Here is a 15,488-nt window from a genome sequence, read left to right as displayed (position 1 = left end):
TAACCACCTTTGGGACCTGTGGTCAGAGTGTGAGGGGAAGAGGTGCCTTGGCCTTTGCAGGGGACATCAGCACTTGATGCAAATGAGGTTTTGCAGCACCACCAGCAGGGTGGCCTCTGGCGAGGCACAGACCCCCTTAGGATTCTGCTGGTAAAATCTCCTTATTGGTAGAATAAGAATAATATAGCCTTATGTGTTTCTGTGACTGAGGGATCCAAGCATATAACACCTGGGGAAACAATCTGAAACATGTGCACTGTTCCTTGTGATGTTGTCACATACAAATCTGCCTAGTGGGGCTGGGGATGTGGCTCAAGCGGTAGCGCGGTAGCGCGCTCGCCTGGCATGCGTGCAGCCCAGGTTCGATCCTCAGCACCACATACCAACAAAGATGTTGTGTCCGCTGAGAACTAAAAAATAAATATTAAAAATTCTCTCTCCTCTCTCTCTTAAAAAAAAAAAAAAAGCTGAAAGAGAAAAATGATTGGTCAAATTAAAAAAAAAAATCTGCCTAGTGCTCTGCAGTTTGGGAACACATTATCTATCGTCTGACTTGATTCTCACATTATCCCAAGGTCTTCATCTCCATTACATGCAAGGGAGAGAGTTGGGCTAGATGATTTCTGAGGCTCTCTGGAGTAAACATTTGAAACAACTGTGTAAGGGGTCTGTTGATTCTTGGAATGAAGCTCCTAAAACTTAGGTTTGTAGACCACCCAGTTGCCTTTTCTACTGGATGAATTCTTACTCAGGTAAGAATAGTGTTTGTAATTATGAAACTGAGCAAAAAGCTTTAGAAACCTTTAATCCATCCTGAGCCAGCAACCGTGTCATAAGACATCAGAATCGGACAGTTCTTCAGCTGCATTCCCTGGGGAGGTCCTTCCAGATATAGCTAGAGGACACTGTCTGAGCAGGTGCCCAGAGTTCCCATCACCAAAGGCTTGGACTCTGTTCAGGACCCTGTGTCTTGTTGCTTCAAGATGAAACGTCTGCCTTGGCCCCTGCATGAATTTGTCAGGGGTTGTATGGTAGGAATTCAACACTAGAGACTAAAGGTGGATTCTGAAACTCTGAATAGGGCAGGAATCAACTTGGACCTTCCATGCACACGTTGTGGGGAGTAGCATCTCAACTTTGTGTTTTCAACTGGTGTGGCTTAGTCACTGTAGGAGTGTTCCATGTATTACCCCCTCACTTACCTGGGGAGAATTCATCTATTCTTGCTAAAAAAGATTTTCTAAATCAGATGCAGCAGTAATTGGAGAAAGGAATTCCTAAGTCTGGGGGAAAAGAGATCCCTAAGGTCCCAGACTTCACCCTCAGAGAGTACAAGCAGAAGTAAACCTTGGTGAGTGTGCTTCACTCAGTAACAGAGAAGCACAGAGTGAGGCGCCATGAAAGCCCTAGGTCCCTCAAAACGGGTTTCTCTTTCTAGTTTGAATTCTTAAAGTATACATATATAAGGAGAAGACTTTAAACCAATTTAGCCCATTTGCAAGCTGGCTTCTTAGAGGAATCATCTTGCTCAGCCCTTGGTTGTCAAGAGTAAGGGCTGTACTAACGATGGAGAGTGAGAGGCTGAGGGCTGCAGGCTCCAGGGTGCTGGATCACCTGCAGGAGCCTTTGGCTCCTGGGCTTGTGGCCCAGTGGTAGCTCCGCCCCATTCCAGCGAGCAGCACTGTACCAGACTTTTTGTTTGGTTAAACATGAAGACTACTCATTTTTCACAGTTACTTTAATAAGAACTAAGAAAAGACATGTAGTCTGCCCACAAGTACCACATGGCAGAATTCAGAGATGAATTCTCTGAATTATGCCCACACACGGATAGCAGAGAATCACAGTTTTTAAATTCCGTAAGTAGTTAAGGACAGTTCTCGATGAGGCAGCATCCGTCATCCAGGCTCCTGCAAACTTCTCGTAAATCAGGAAGAGGGCACCAGTAATGCAGTCACCAACAGCAGTCTCTTCATTCATAGCTCATGAAAGGACTAAGAGAGACCCTGAAACCTTACCCCCAATAGAATATACAGATACGAGCTTCCGTATCCCACCTCCTCAACAGGATTACTCTCAAATTCACAAAGTATTTATTTAGAACATAATATTTTGCTTCTGGTCAACCCTCATGATGTGTAGTGACACCAGAAAATAAGTGTAGACATGATCTGGAAGTCTTTAACTACTTATGGAATTTAAAAACTGTGATTCTCTGCTATTTGTGTGTGGGTATGTATTTTGGCATAGTCTGGGCATCAAACCTAGGGTCTCAGCATGCCAGGCAAACACTCCACTGAGCCACAGCCCCACTCTATATATCAATTTTTGCAATTGCCACTGTCAACATATGTCATTTCTGTGCCATCCCTAATCAAAGCTTGTTTGCATTTCCCATCATTGTCATTGTACTGATCTCTTTTAAACCTGTCCTAAGATGTATTCAACAGTCAGGCCTTTGGAAGGCTTCTCCTAGAGTAAATTCTTTACCAAAAGGGGAAGTCCTGTTTTAGGGAAATTTGATCTTTGTCTCAAGGCTCTGTCTCTTTCCAGAAATTGGCCCCGCCTCTGTGATGGTGGGAAACCTCGTGTCTGGGAAGAGGATCGCCCAAGCCAGTGGCAGAGACCTGGGTCAGATAGAAGACAACGACCAGGCCCGGAAGGTAAGAGCCGAGGCCCACACCTCTCTTGTGTTCCTTCCACAGAGTGAGAGGCAACTGTCCCTGCAGCTGCCCCGTGCCAGGTCCATGTCTACTCCCTTGGCAAGACATGCCCATGAACTTTTATAAGGAAAAATCTATTCACTGGGGGATATGGCATTTTTAAAAATTGGCTAATGGCGTTTGATTGGGCTGAGGTTGTGGCTCAGTGGTGGAACACTTGCCTGGCATGTGTAAGGCACTGGGTTCAATTCTCAGCACCACATGAATAAAAAGAGGTCCATCCTCAACGTTTTTTTTTGGGGGGAGGAGGAATGAAACACTTGATCATCATGCCCCATCCACAAGGTATGTTTCTATTATTAAAAGGGATTAGAGTTATCCCAGCCTGAAATTGGGCCACCCTTTTTACTGCAGACTTAGTAGTCTGGAGCATATAGTTTGAGTTTGCAGTGCAGTTTCATGACACTAGGGAACTGCCATTCTGAACACACCATAGACCCACCCACCCTTTTTAATAGGATAGGTCTGATTTTTCTCATCGTAACCCATAGAAATCAGCACTGCACCCTCTGGCAGCCCCAGGAGAAAGGCCTTGCTCTACCGCTGCCAGTGCCACTGAAAGTTCCCATCCTTGCACAGACTCCCCCAAGAGCTTCCCCAACCAAGGACACCACCCCAGCCCTTGAGCTGTCAGTCCAAGTCAGGAGCGGCGAATTCTAAATCACTGCCGGAAAGCATAGTAAGCACTTGCTTGTCCTTTGGTCGTACGTCAAATTTTCCTTACAGTCTCCATGGGGAAACGCACTATTTGAAGGCACTAGAAAGCATTCGCACATTTACTTAAACTTAATTTGGAGATTGCCCAGCGCAGATCTCAGTGGCCTGACCCGGCACCAATGCGTTTCCTGTTGCAGTTCCTGTTCCTCTCGGAGGTCTTGCAGTGGAGAGCCCAGACCACCCCAGACCACGTGCTGTACACGCTGCTCAACTGTCGGGTGAGGCACACCGAACTCGCGTTTCCTGATGGCTGTTCTTGTTGGATCTAAACTGGTTCCCCGGGCCTGGGAAGCACTCTTGCTTCTGTGTGTGTGTTTTTTTATTTATTATTAGTGTGTTACCATTATACACAATAGTGGGCTCATTTTGACACATTCATGAATGCACATGACATAATTTGCTGCAGTTCAACCCCCAGTATCTCCCCTTCTCCCCTCCCTCTACTGGTCTTCCTTCTATTTTTTTTTTTAATCAGTGTATCATAGGTGTACATAAAAGTGGAATTCATTGTGATGTATTCACATGTGCATGGAACATGACTTGGTCAATTTCATTCTGCAGTTTGTTTTACCTTCTACCAGCCCCTTCCTCTATTCCCCTCTTCTCCTTTCTACCTCCATGAAATCCCACCTTGTATTCCTTACTTTTGCCTGGCTTCCACATAGAAGAGAAATTTAACCTTTGACTTTCTGAGTTTGACTTATTTCATTTAGCAGATGTTTTGCAGTTTCACCCATTTACCAGCACAGGCCATGATGTTGCTTTGTGGCTAAGTGAAACTCCATTGTCTTCATACACCACATTTTCTTTATCTGTTTGTCCGTTAATGGGCTCCTAGGCTGATAACAAAACTGAGCTATTGTGAATTGTGCTGCTATAAACATGGTTATATCTGTATCTCTATAATATGTTGAGTTTGGTTATTTGGGATGAATACCAAGGAGTTGGATGGTTGGGCCATAGGGTGGTTCCATACCTAGTCTTTTGAGGAATCTCCAAATTGCTTTCCAGAGTGGATGTGCTAATTTGCAGTCCACCAACAGTGTATGGATGTCTTTCTCCCTACATCCTCACCAGTAATTACGATTTATTAGTATTCTTTCCTTTCTTACCCTGCCTGCCCCAGTACTGGGATTAAACCCAGGAGCACTCTACCACTGAACTATATCTCCAGTCCTTTTTATTTTTTATTTTGAAATAGGGTCTTACCATGTTGCCAGAGTGGCCTTGAACTTAGTGTAATCCCAAGTCTCTGGGATTACAGATGTGTGCCACTGTCCCTGGCTGTTGCTTGTATTCTTAATGATTGCCCTTCTAATTGGACTGAGATTCTTTTTTTTCCCTTTGAGCTTTAGGGGTATTATTAAGAAACCTCTTGCTGCTTTATAATATTCCCAACTTAATTCTTTACCTGAATCTTTTGGGAATTCCTTTTGTTTGTCTGATGCTCTCCATTTAAGGATGCTTTTAATATGATTTTACCTATACATTCTATGTAGATATTTTAGCAGCCCTTTTTGCAATATTTCCTACCTGAAAACAAGTGATTGATAATATCTACTGAGAACAATTGCAGACCTAGGGGAGTTTTAATTTTAATTACCAAGCTATTTTTTAGAGGTATTAATTACAGAATCCTAGAAATAAAGTCATTTCTACTTTTTAAATATAAAGTTTCTATTTCTCATTAGAAACTCAAATTTATTAAGTATCATCCCATAGTAGTACTTAGGAGTAATGCCTGAAATATGCAAGCAAATATTAACAGTAAAAGTTTAATGCAAAAGTCTTGATACATTTGTTACTTTTTCTTGTTGCTGTGAAAATAGTTTGAAAAATAGATACAAAATGTAGGTCTTCTGGGCAGACATAGGCACTGACAGCTCTTTACAAAGCTACGGTTCTTCAGAGTTGCTGATTATCAGAATCTGAGTACACACAAAGGCTCCTCCTGCCATTTGGAGCAGTAGATTAATGGCACATGAAGGGAAATGCTGACAACATAGCTGATTGTTCCCTGAATCTCTGCTTTGGTTTCCAGTTATCAGACCATTCTGATTATGTGATTTATCTCATCTGAAGGCCCCTTGCCCTCAACTCAGAGTGGTGCTTATCATATTGAATTGCCACATGGGGCTGAATCACTCTGTATCTGCTCAAGACTTTTTCCAGGAAGAGTCATTGGCAATGGGGATGCCCGTCTTCCCCTCCTCTCTAAGGAGCTCCCTGTGCTGATAGCCCATGAGCTCCTCCTGCCCAGTACCATGAATCCACATATCTGAAATGCCCTCTTGCCACTTTGCATCTATTTGCACACTAGAACCATCCTCAGCCTATAAGTAGAGACAAGACTCCCCTTTCTGTACAAAGCTGTTTGCTAGCCTTCTTGGGCATTTGTGACACTGTCCTCATTTCCCTTGAATTACTTCCTCTGCCCTGCATCTGCTGTTTCTCCTGTGAGTTGCTCTTGATTGCTTTTCTTTTTCTGTAATCTGAGCATCTCTCCGGGGACTCCCAGTATCACCTGTAGACTAAAATCTACAATGTTAACTCAGGCTGGCCTCCTGTGCCCTACACTAGTCACCTTCTCCAGTGGCTGCCTGCAAGTACCGCCTCCCTTCCCTGAGTTCCCTCAGCATTGCCCTGGTGCCTGTGTGCTCCCTAGGCTGTATGACTGGGTCAGCTCTGACTCCCTTTTCAAACTCTTTCCCAGAATTGCCCAATACTTTGCTCCCATGTGTCAGATGGGTAAATGCCTGTATCTAAACAGCTGAACTGTACACAGTAGCTCAAGAAGAGGTGGACCCTGTGTACACAGATGCAATACTGAGGAAGGCATGCTGATGGAAGTGTGAGGAACACAGGGCTGGTCTTGCCTTGTCAACTGTGGGAGAAGATCCCTCAGTCTGCTCACCTGAGTGATCAATTCCAGAGCACAGGCTTGACGTCCAGGCCATCTGGCATTGTGGATGCCCGTGCCCTGGACTCTATTATTACAGTCATTTGCCATAGCCAGACACTGGATCTCTTGGAAAATTGTTTACTGGAAATGACTCCTGTGCTTTAAAAGGGTTTCAGTAAAAACAACAGAAAATCAGATGGAGTAAGTTATAGATACCAAAGCCGGAATTAAATTTGCTTTAGCTAAGCATGCGGAAACCGTGGTCCAAGAATGCCTCCTCCTGTTAGCGGAAATCTCCTGTTTGCTAAGGCTTCGTTCATGTTCTGTCCTGGGCTTTTCTGAAGGGTCACAGCATCATCTTCATTTCGTGAGAGGGTCAGATCCAAGCATCTGTGTTAGTTTACCATTGCCTGCCACCCCATGAGCATTCTCAATAGGTCTCAACCTGGACCATAGCCCAGCATGTGATGGTGGTTGTAATTTCTGCTCAAATCAATGTTCAAGTTCAACAATGTCTAACAATGTATAATGTCTAAATAAAACACAAGCCACATGCATAATTGTTTTCTAAAACACTATCAAAGCATAAGAGTAGACAGGTGCAAGTGATTCCATAATGAGTTACTTCTCCAGAGTATGAATCCAGTGTGGCGAGTGCCTCAGTCCTGGATGGTATTTCTGTTAACTGGTTTTGACCACTTCTCATTTGATCTTTTTTAATGGTAAATATTTTTTAAATTCTTTTTAATTATACTTGACAGTGTATTTTTACATACATAGAGTATAACTTCCTATTCTTGTGGTTGTACATGATGTGAAGTTACATTGGTGTGTATTCATATATGATCTCACCTAGAAATCTCAGGCATTGGATTTCAATATGGAAACCCCAGGTTTTCCCATGAATGTTGATGAAGACACCAGGAAATGGTGGCCGTTTCCTGAAGTTGAATGTCTGTTGCTCTGTGGGGCCACCCATATAGGACAATTTTTGTTATTCTTAAATCAAACAATTGGGAGAATGAAATGTATCTCTTAATCCAGTGGCATGTCTCCTGAGCTGAAATGTCCTTATTAGGATGTCAGAGAGCCTAAGCAGTGTCCAGGTGTGAGTGTACCACAGTGTGGTCTCCAATGTGGTGAAATTGTATCATATCAGCCTTGCAAACTGAAGAGGAGGAGAAAAGAGAACGTCAGAACCACTTTGTTTTTGTTTCTCTTTTTTCTTTTGGTACCAAGAATTTAATCTAGGGACACAACCACTGAGCCACATCCCCAGCCCTTTTATATTTTATTTAGAGACAGGGTCTCACTGAGTTGCTGAGGCTGGCTTTGAACTTGTGATCCTCCTGCCTCAGCCCCTCAAGCCTCTGGGATTACCAGTGTGCGCTAGCACAACTACTTCATTATTGCCGTCCAGGCTGCCACCCTTTTTTGTGAGTCCCTCCTGTCATGCTAGAGGAAGGATGCAGGGCAATCTGCCTCTCCTTGCACATCACCAATGTGATTACTCACCTGCAGAGTGACCCCAGTATTTTGGGGATGCCACTCATTCAGCACGTCCTTTGTATGCAGCAGAGGCACCTGTCCAGTGGTCATTTGGTGACAGCCCAGCCCTAGCTGTGGAAGAAAACTGATTATATGAGACTTACCATGGGGCAGGGTGGCTCTTTCCAGGCTAGCACCTCCTTGAGAAGATTGAAGATAATTTTAATTTCAAATCACCTCACCTGCCGATTTCAGATCCTATTTCCCACAAAGGATGTTGCTTCCCTGTACCATCATCAGAGTACCTGGAAGCTTTACCATTCATTTTGTATGAACAGCATAAAATGACAAATAGCGTTGAAAAAAAATTGTGTTTGGGGAGATTGTCAAAAATCACAGATAGCATTCAAATTGAATTTCACATTTTATGAGTATCCATGGATAGGAATTTTCATGAACTAGAATCAGAACACATTTTGAAATACACTTCTCTGGCTGCTTGTTGTGAGTCTTCTAAGTTTCTTAAATCTCAGGACCCAAGAAATTGGGTAAATCATGGGCTTTGTCGTTTGACCAAAAAGGTAGTTATTGATGGGGATTGTACTCTTCCAATTTTCAGTTCTATAATGAAATCCCCGAGACAGGTGCTTGGTGTTGATGAACAGTTATGGAGGTGCAAGCTTGAAGAGCTACTCCTAATAACCTTTGTGCTGACCAAGTCCTGAAGCAGTGCAGAGCTTCGTGTGGCATGAGAGGAAGCACACATTGTGCGCGCATGTGTCTCCTCACTTTGTCTCATAATAAAGCCACCAGGATTCAATCACAGGAGCCCCATGCTAATAACCTTATCTGATCCTAAACACTAATCAAAAACTGCCATTCAACACTCAGCTTCCACCATCTGGCTGCTTGACAGTGGGGTTAGATTTTAGTACATGAAGCATGTGCGTCCTAGCCAAACCAGGGATCTCCTGTCATTCCCCCGAAGGTGGGCATGGGATTAGGTACAGACGTTGTGCAAACCAGAAGTGTGGATGGGCCACAACGTGGGCGCTGGGATGGGGAGAAAGTCCTGACAGCAGGAAGGTCCCCTTAGTGGTAAAGGGGAGCCAGTACCGCCAGCGCTCTGCTAAGACACACTGCCACCCACCAAGGATCATCCCTTTTCAACGATTCTGGGTGGTCACTGACTTTCCTTGTGAGACCACCACTCTTTAGTGTCTAGGGTGGACTTGGGTGGGGTCCCTCACCATCAGCTGTGCTATGCATCTGTGCCATAGTTCCTTTGAAAGCTATGAAACATCCAGAGTTTGCTGGACGTTCAAGTCGAGGGACATGTGTTGGTTCATGTAGACAGCTATGGTGTCCGTGTGTCCACAGGAAAACCTGAACATCTGATCTCAATGGCTCCAGGTTCTGTCCCATTGGCTAGATTTCCTGGACTCGTAGCCTCCTCCGTCATTTGGCTTTTGGCCTATCTGCTGCATTGTGCTTTCTGACTCTTCTACTTTACCTATCTATTTTTTTTAACCTTCCTCTGATAGAAAATAATCAAAAAATGAGTGTATAATAAGGTTCAGGTCAGAGAGGCCTGAGCTGACCCTCTCCAGTAAAGAAACCCATCCCTCAGCCTTCTGAGCCCCTGGGATTACAGGTGTGCACCACTGCACCCAGCTTACGTTCTTTACGTATAAAAGTTTGAGGTGTTTTGGTGGGTTGTTGCAGAGGTCCTCAGACTGATGATGTGACTCTGTGCAGAGGTCATCAGAGGTGATCCCTTGGCTGCCCAGAGCTTATGCTGATGACTGTATCAGGTTCTGCATGTGTATTTTTAATATGTCATAAAATAATCCCTTGCTTGCTTCCTCAGGCCCTGCCCACCCTCCACCTGTCTGTGTCCCTAGCATAGGTATCTGGGATGGGGTCTGTGCTATGTTTTCCTGACCCTGAACCTTCAGAGGCCTAAAAGCACTGGTCACAGGTCCACCAGCTTGCTTTGGACCTCCACATGTAGTCTTTGAATTGTTCAGGTTCAGTCCCCAAGAGCCTCTGAAGTCTTCCCTGCTTTCCTGTCACCTCTGCTGGCCCCTGCACTCCTCCTTCAAGCCACCGACTTACATAAGTGTTTAGCAGAGATTGTCCATGGATATTTTCTGGCTTCCAGAGTCTATCTTGTCCCTGGACTGCAGGCCAGAATCGCCCGCTGCTGAAGGGAAAGCCCTTTATCCTATTAATCATGTAAAGACAGCATTTGACCATAAAGCAGCTGTGGACAGTGATCTCTTCACCTCAAGAATGAAGCAACTGGACTGTAATTGTGAAATGTAGCCTCAGGAAATCTTCGGTACAGTGTTCATAATCTGCAGTGCACTCACACTTTCTTTGCAGTATAAACAATGAATATCACAGACCTCAATATTTATTGGTACTTCTCTTCATGAAAATACATTTGCTTTTTTTTTTCCCTTCAGGTGTTTTTAAGCATTTTTTTTTCTTTCAGACTTCCTTGATTTTTTTAATGTGGTCTGTCTTAAACATTATAAATTGTTTTCTCGACATAAGAATCCTGCGTTTTTTTACTGGTCATTCTTATTGCCAGTAACAATTATGGTTAATTCACAAAATTACTGGAGTTTTTTTAAACTTGGGTCTTTTTTAACTCAGATACTAAGGTGGTAAAATATATGCAGGTGGCTCTTTGCTTCTGTACCTCATTGGAAGAGAAGGGGATTGACTTATGATGATGCTCATTCAACTCTGAATACACTGCAAACCACCAAATTCACAATTCTAAATGTGCGATTGCAAGCCCTCGGGAAAGCTGTCACAGCGCCGTGGCTTAACCGCCTGCTCTTGCGCTATGCAGGGTACCATAGCAAACTCGTTGACCTGTGTCCAGCTTCATAAGCGTGCTGAGAAGATAGCCGTGATGCTGATGGAACGGGGGCACCTGCAGGATGGGGACCACGTGGCTTTGGTCTACCCACCAGGTGAGGGGGCAGGGCAAGGGCGGCAGCCCCATATGAGACCACTTGGCCACCCTGTTGGCAGCCAAGTAGAGCTGTGGGATTGTTGCTGAAGTTGTCGGTACTGCAGTGGGATTTCAGCCGCCCCCTTTGTGCCTAGTTCTCCCTATTTGCTCAGGGATGAGGCTACCTGTTACCCTGTGGTTAGAGGCTCAATAAGGAGATGCTAATTTTTTATCTAAATTTGTTTTATTAGACAACTGAAGTTCACTTAACCCATAGTGAAGCCTTTCTTAAATTTCATATGGTTGAGTATTTCTGTGGAAAAATAGCAGAAATTAAACTGCAAGCCTGCTCTTTTATTTCCTGTCTAAAAGAACAGGCCAAAGGAAGTGACCACCCCACCCACAAGGACAAGTTCAAGGTTTTGTTCTCTTAACTGTCTTGAGACCAGAGCTTGTGCTGGCAGGGATGGAGGTGGTTGAACAGCGTGTTTTGCTTCAAGTTCATTTTCCTCCCCGTGTAGGCATAGACCTCATTGCAGCATTTTACGGTTGCCTGTACGCGGGCTGTGTGCCGATAACTGTCCGACCTCCGCACCCGCAGAACATCGCCACGACCCTGCCGACTGTCAAGATGATTGTGGAGGTAACCTACACATGGAAGCTTTTGGGCGCTTCACCTGCCAGACCTGAGTGTGGCACTTGAGGGTCCCAGACCCTAGAGTCTTCTAGGGCATGACGGCTGTGGGTGTGAGAGTGTATCAAGCCAGGATACACTCCGCCTTCCAGAAGGCTGTGACCTAGTTCTAGAAGCAAGATTTAAACGAGGCATGGAAGTGAGACTACCAGGCAGCAGCTACCCCAGTGCATCAGAGTTAAAGATGCCCTGAAGAAGGTAGCTCCTGGAGAGGGCTCCTCTACCATCAGTGGGGGAGTCCCCACCGAAGCCACTGAGCAAACTAGCCAAATGAAATTGCAGTGGATTGTTTTTGCTCTTTCCTCAAAATTTAGAATTTTTCTATTCCTTTCTGAGGACATTGATTGATTGATTGATTTTTATATCTGGGGACATTTAGGAGCCGGGAATGGTGGTGAACACCCCAAATCCCTGCTGCTCAGGAGGCTAAAATGGGAAAATTGCAAATTTGAGCTCAGCCTGGGCAACTTAGCAAGACCCTGTCTCAGAATTTTAAAAAAGGGCTAGGGATGTAGCCTAGTGGTAGAGTCCTTACCTAAGAAGAATGAGGGCCTGGGTTCCATCTCTGATACTACCAAAGAAAAAAGGAAATAAAAAACTTAGGATATGTTTTTCTCCCTACTGGAGGAGGAGCTATGAGGAGCAAAATTAGTTTGGGCACAGAGGATGCCAGTGACCTGGGTCCTGCGTGAACATTCTTTGTAGTTGTGGTAGAGTACTTGCACTGGCCATTCTTCCTGTTAGAGGGTGTTGACATATCTGCCTCTTTGTGACCAGAGTATTTCAGCTCTAGGGGCAGCAGGTGTGGGGACCTGAGCCCCCTGCCCTGCCTGCATGTGTGCATGGTCAGGTTCCGCTCTCCTGCATCTCAGCCAGCTCTCCAGGGGGAAGTGGTGCTCCTGGGCACTCACTACCCCTTCAGCTGCGTGGCTTTAACAAGCAGAGCAAGCCGTGGGCGTTCACTCACTCCCTCTCCACACTCTGGTCCTCAGGTGAGTCGCTCTGCCTGTCTGATGACAACACAACTGATCTGTAAGCTGCTACGGTCCAGGGAGGCAGCGGCAGCTGTAGATGTCAGGACATGGCCCCTCATACTGGACACGGGTCAGTACCTGAGCCAGCAGGATGAGTGTATTTGCTTACATGGCCTCTCATTAGGACAAATATCCTGATGGCTTTGTTTGTTCTCTAGATGATTTGCCAAAGAAGCGGCCTGCTCAGATCTACAAACCCTCCAACCCTGACACGCTGGCCTACCTTGACTTCAGTGTGTCCACGACCGGGATGCTAGCTGGCGTAAAGGTGAGAAGTGGAATCTGCTCCACCTGAGCTGGTGGTGTGCAGCTAACGGGCCTGTGTTCACGGTCAGCTTGTGTTCTTGTGAGTGCAAGCACTCTGCAGAAACAGGTGCGCCAATATGCTTCTGTTTAAGTTGTAATGTGTCTGACCCCTTCAACAGTCCTCAAGGCTGACCAGTTCTTCCCAAGTGTTCAGTGAATTTTTATATTATCACTGTCTCACTTGCCCATGATAGAATACTGCACATTTTGCTGGTTGTCCACCCTCCTGGTTTTCATCTCTGCACGCTGCTGTTTCTTGCTTTTTAAACTTGCACTCCATTATAACCTGTCAGATTCCTGCTCAGTGAAGCTACATTGATCCTTTTGTCATCCAAGAATGTGACTTCCATTATGTCATTCAGAATTAGGACCCTCATGGCTCAGAGGATGCCAAGGTACTATGCAAAATTGCACCATTAGGTTCCCTGTGGCTCGGGAAGCCTGTTCTGTAGTATCTGCCTCTGGTCAGACTGGTGAGTTTGCTTTATTGACTGCACTTTGTTCTCAGGCTCGACCTAGCTAAGTCAGTATACATTTGAGGTGGTATGCTAAATTAACTACAGTGTTGAATAAAATTTGCAAAAGGTTTTTTCAAAGAAATATTTTTCAAACCAAGATAAATTGGTTACTTTGGGGACTGGGGCTGTGGCTCAGTGGTGGAGCACTTACCTAGCAAGTGTGAGGCACTGGGTTTGATTCTCAGCACCACATATCAATAAATGATTAAAAGGTTCATCAACAACTAAAGACATATTTTTAAAAAATACTTTTGACTGTTTTTGTGATGTACAGAGCAGTAGTTATAATATTAAATCTTGATTTTTTTTTTTTTTATTATCAGCATGAAACAGATAATGTGATCTGTTTTACTTCCTGGTGATTCTATTCCTGGTGATTCCACTTAAAGTTATACACTCTAGAAAATCCAGAGATTTTCTAGTGAGACTTCCTCTGAAACCTACAAGAGCTTTTTCTAAACTTTCAACCATTTAATTTGATGAGACCTGAAGTGAAATGTACTGTGATGTCAATAAGAGAGACCTATGGGTACTGAGGGGCACAGAATTGAGTTGGAATGTGCAGCACATGGCCTGCTCCAGACGGAGTCCCTCGTACCTCGTGGTCTTGTGGATTACACAAGTGACCATTGTTCCTAGAAAGAACTTTTTCTTAATTTCAGTTTTGGGACAAAAAGTGTTATTGGGCATTGATACATATCATAAAAGACAGTGGGCACAGTGGCTCACACCTGTGAATCTTAGCTTCTATGAAAGCTGAGGCAGGAGGATTGAGAGGTATTTTTTGTTTGCTTTTTTTGTTTTTATATTTTTAGATAAATACAATACCTTCATTTTATTTATTTATTTTTTTTTGTGTTGCTGAGGCTTGAACCCAGGGCCTCACACGTGGTACTCAAGCGCTCTACCACTGAGCCCCAGCCTCACACGTGGTACTCAAGCGCTCTACCACTGAGCCCCAGCCCAGTATTGTGAGTTTGAGGCCAGCCTAGGCAAACTTAGCCCTTGTCTCAAAATGAAATTTTTTACCAAGCGGTAGCGCACTGGCCTGGCATGCTGGGGTCGGGGGGGGGGGGCTGGGTTCGAGCCTCAGCACCACATAAAATAAAATAAAGATGTTGTGTCCACCGAAAACTAAAAAATAAATATTAAAAAAAGGGGGCTGGGATGTAGCTCAGTGATGTAGTCCCCAGTCCCACAAATAAAAATGACAAGTATATCCGTTAAGTCGGGTGTTTGATACTCTCTGATGAGTGTTGGAGAATATTGAATTTTGAATGAAACCTAGGAGTAGGTTTGTACATTGAAGATTATAAGTTTAGTAATTGGCTTTGTGCTCTGAAGGCTCTTAATAGACCTAGATGTACACTTGCTCGAGATCAGTAAGAAGGTAGTATAGAGAACCTACAGGAGACCTCAAATAGATGGCTCATGGGTTTCCCAAAAGAATATTGGGACTCTCTGTGGTCCTCCACTTCCACAAAACGGCTTTCCAGAGCTCCTGGTCGATGACTGCCCAAGGACTCATCATCTTTTCAGTGGCTTAAACACCTATTTCCAGACACTCATTTTAACCTCAGCCAAATCAAAACTGCACTGAAAGGCAACTCTGCCCAAGAAACATCACACAGCACGTCCCAAGTAAATCAGGGTTGAGTTGACCTCATTCCTACCCATCAGCACCATATTCCACTGCAAAAGTGTGACCTCCACGTTAGTGCACTTTCACAAGTGTCCTGTGTCCTAATCTCCCACCAAAGACAGATTAGCAATAAATGACTTTAATAGTTAAAAAAAAAAAGAAGCTTCACATATGGTTACACTCTACTTGTTTGCAAAAAAAAAAGAAAAAATGGCATAAAATCTGGTCAGTGAAACACTTTCTACTTTCACATCCACCTTAGATCATCTACGTTTGTTGATTTGGAATTTTGGAAAACTAATGCTGTATCCAAGTGTGAGTCTTAATAGGAACTGGCAGTTTTCTTCATTTAGGTTCTAGAAAAGCTTCCCGAGTCATGTTCCTTGGTTGATCGTGTGGGTAGGGTCCAGCATTGGCATGAATTTGGAGGTAGAGCAGTCAATTGTTTGTGGCCCTTGTCTTAACCCGTGCCATTCTTGTTACTGTGTGTGTG

At 44.4% G+C, this 15,488-nt stretch overlaps 1 protein-coding gene across 7 annotated transcripts in view; it reads left to right on the top strand.

Moving 5' to 3' along the window:
• Dip2c (disco interacting protein 2 homolog C) overlaps positions 1-15,488 on the top strand; it is a 361,933-nt gene that overhangs the window by 293,106 nt on the left and 53,339 nt on the right. For all 7 annotated transcript variants that reach the window (XM_078023128.1, XM_078023125.1, XM_078023124.1 and 4 more), the window contains 6 exons: positions 2,554-2,663; positions 3,578-3,658; positions 10,697-10,820; positions 11,323-11,444; positions 12,488-12,599; positions 12,688-12,797. In XM_078023128.1, coding sequence (XP_077879254.1) covers positions 2,554-2,663; positions 3,578-3,658; positions 10,697-10,820; positions 11,323-11,444; positions 12,488-12,599; positions 12,688-12,797 — 659 coding nt within the window. The remainder of the gene's footprint in view (positions 1-2,553; positions 2,664-3,577; positions 3,659-10,696; positions 10,821-11,322; positions 11,445-12,487; positions 12,600-12,687; positions 12,798-15,488) is intronic.

Source organism: Ictidomys tridecemlineatus, chromosome 10, assembly GCF_052094955.1.
Source record: "Ictidomys tridecemlineatus isolate mIctTri1 chromosome 10, mIctTri1.hap1, whole genome shotgun sequence".
Classification (NCBI taxonomy): Eukaryota; Metazoa; Chordata; class Mammalia; order Rodentia; family Sciuridae; genus Ictidomys; species Ictidomys tridecemlineatus.
Note: the sequence above shows the minus strand (reverse complement) of the source record. Positions and strands in the feature narration are given on the sequence as shown.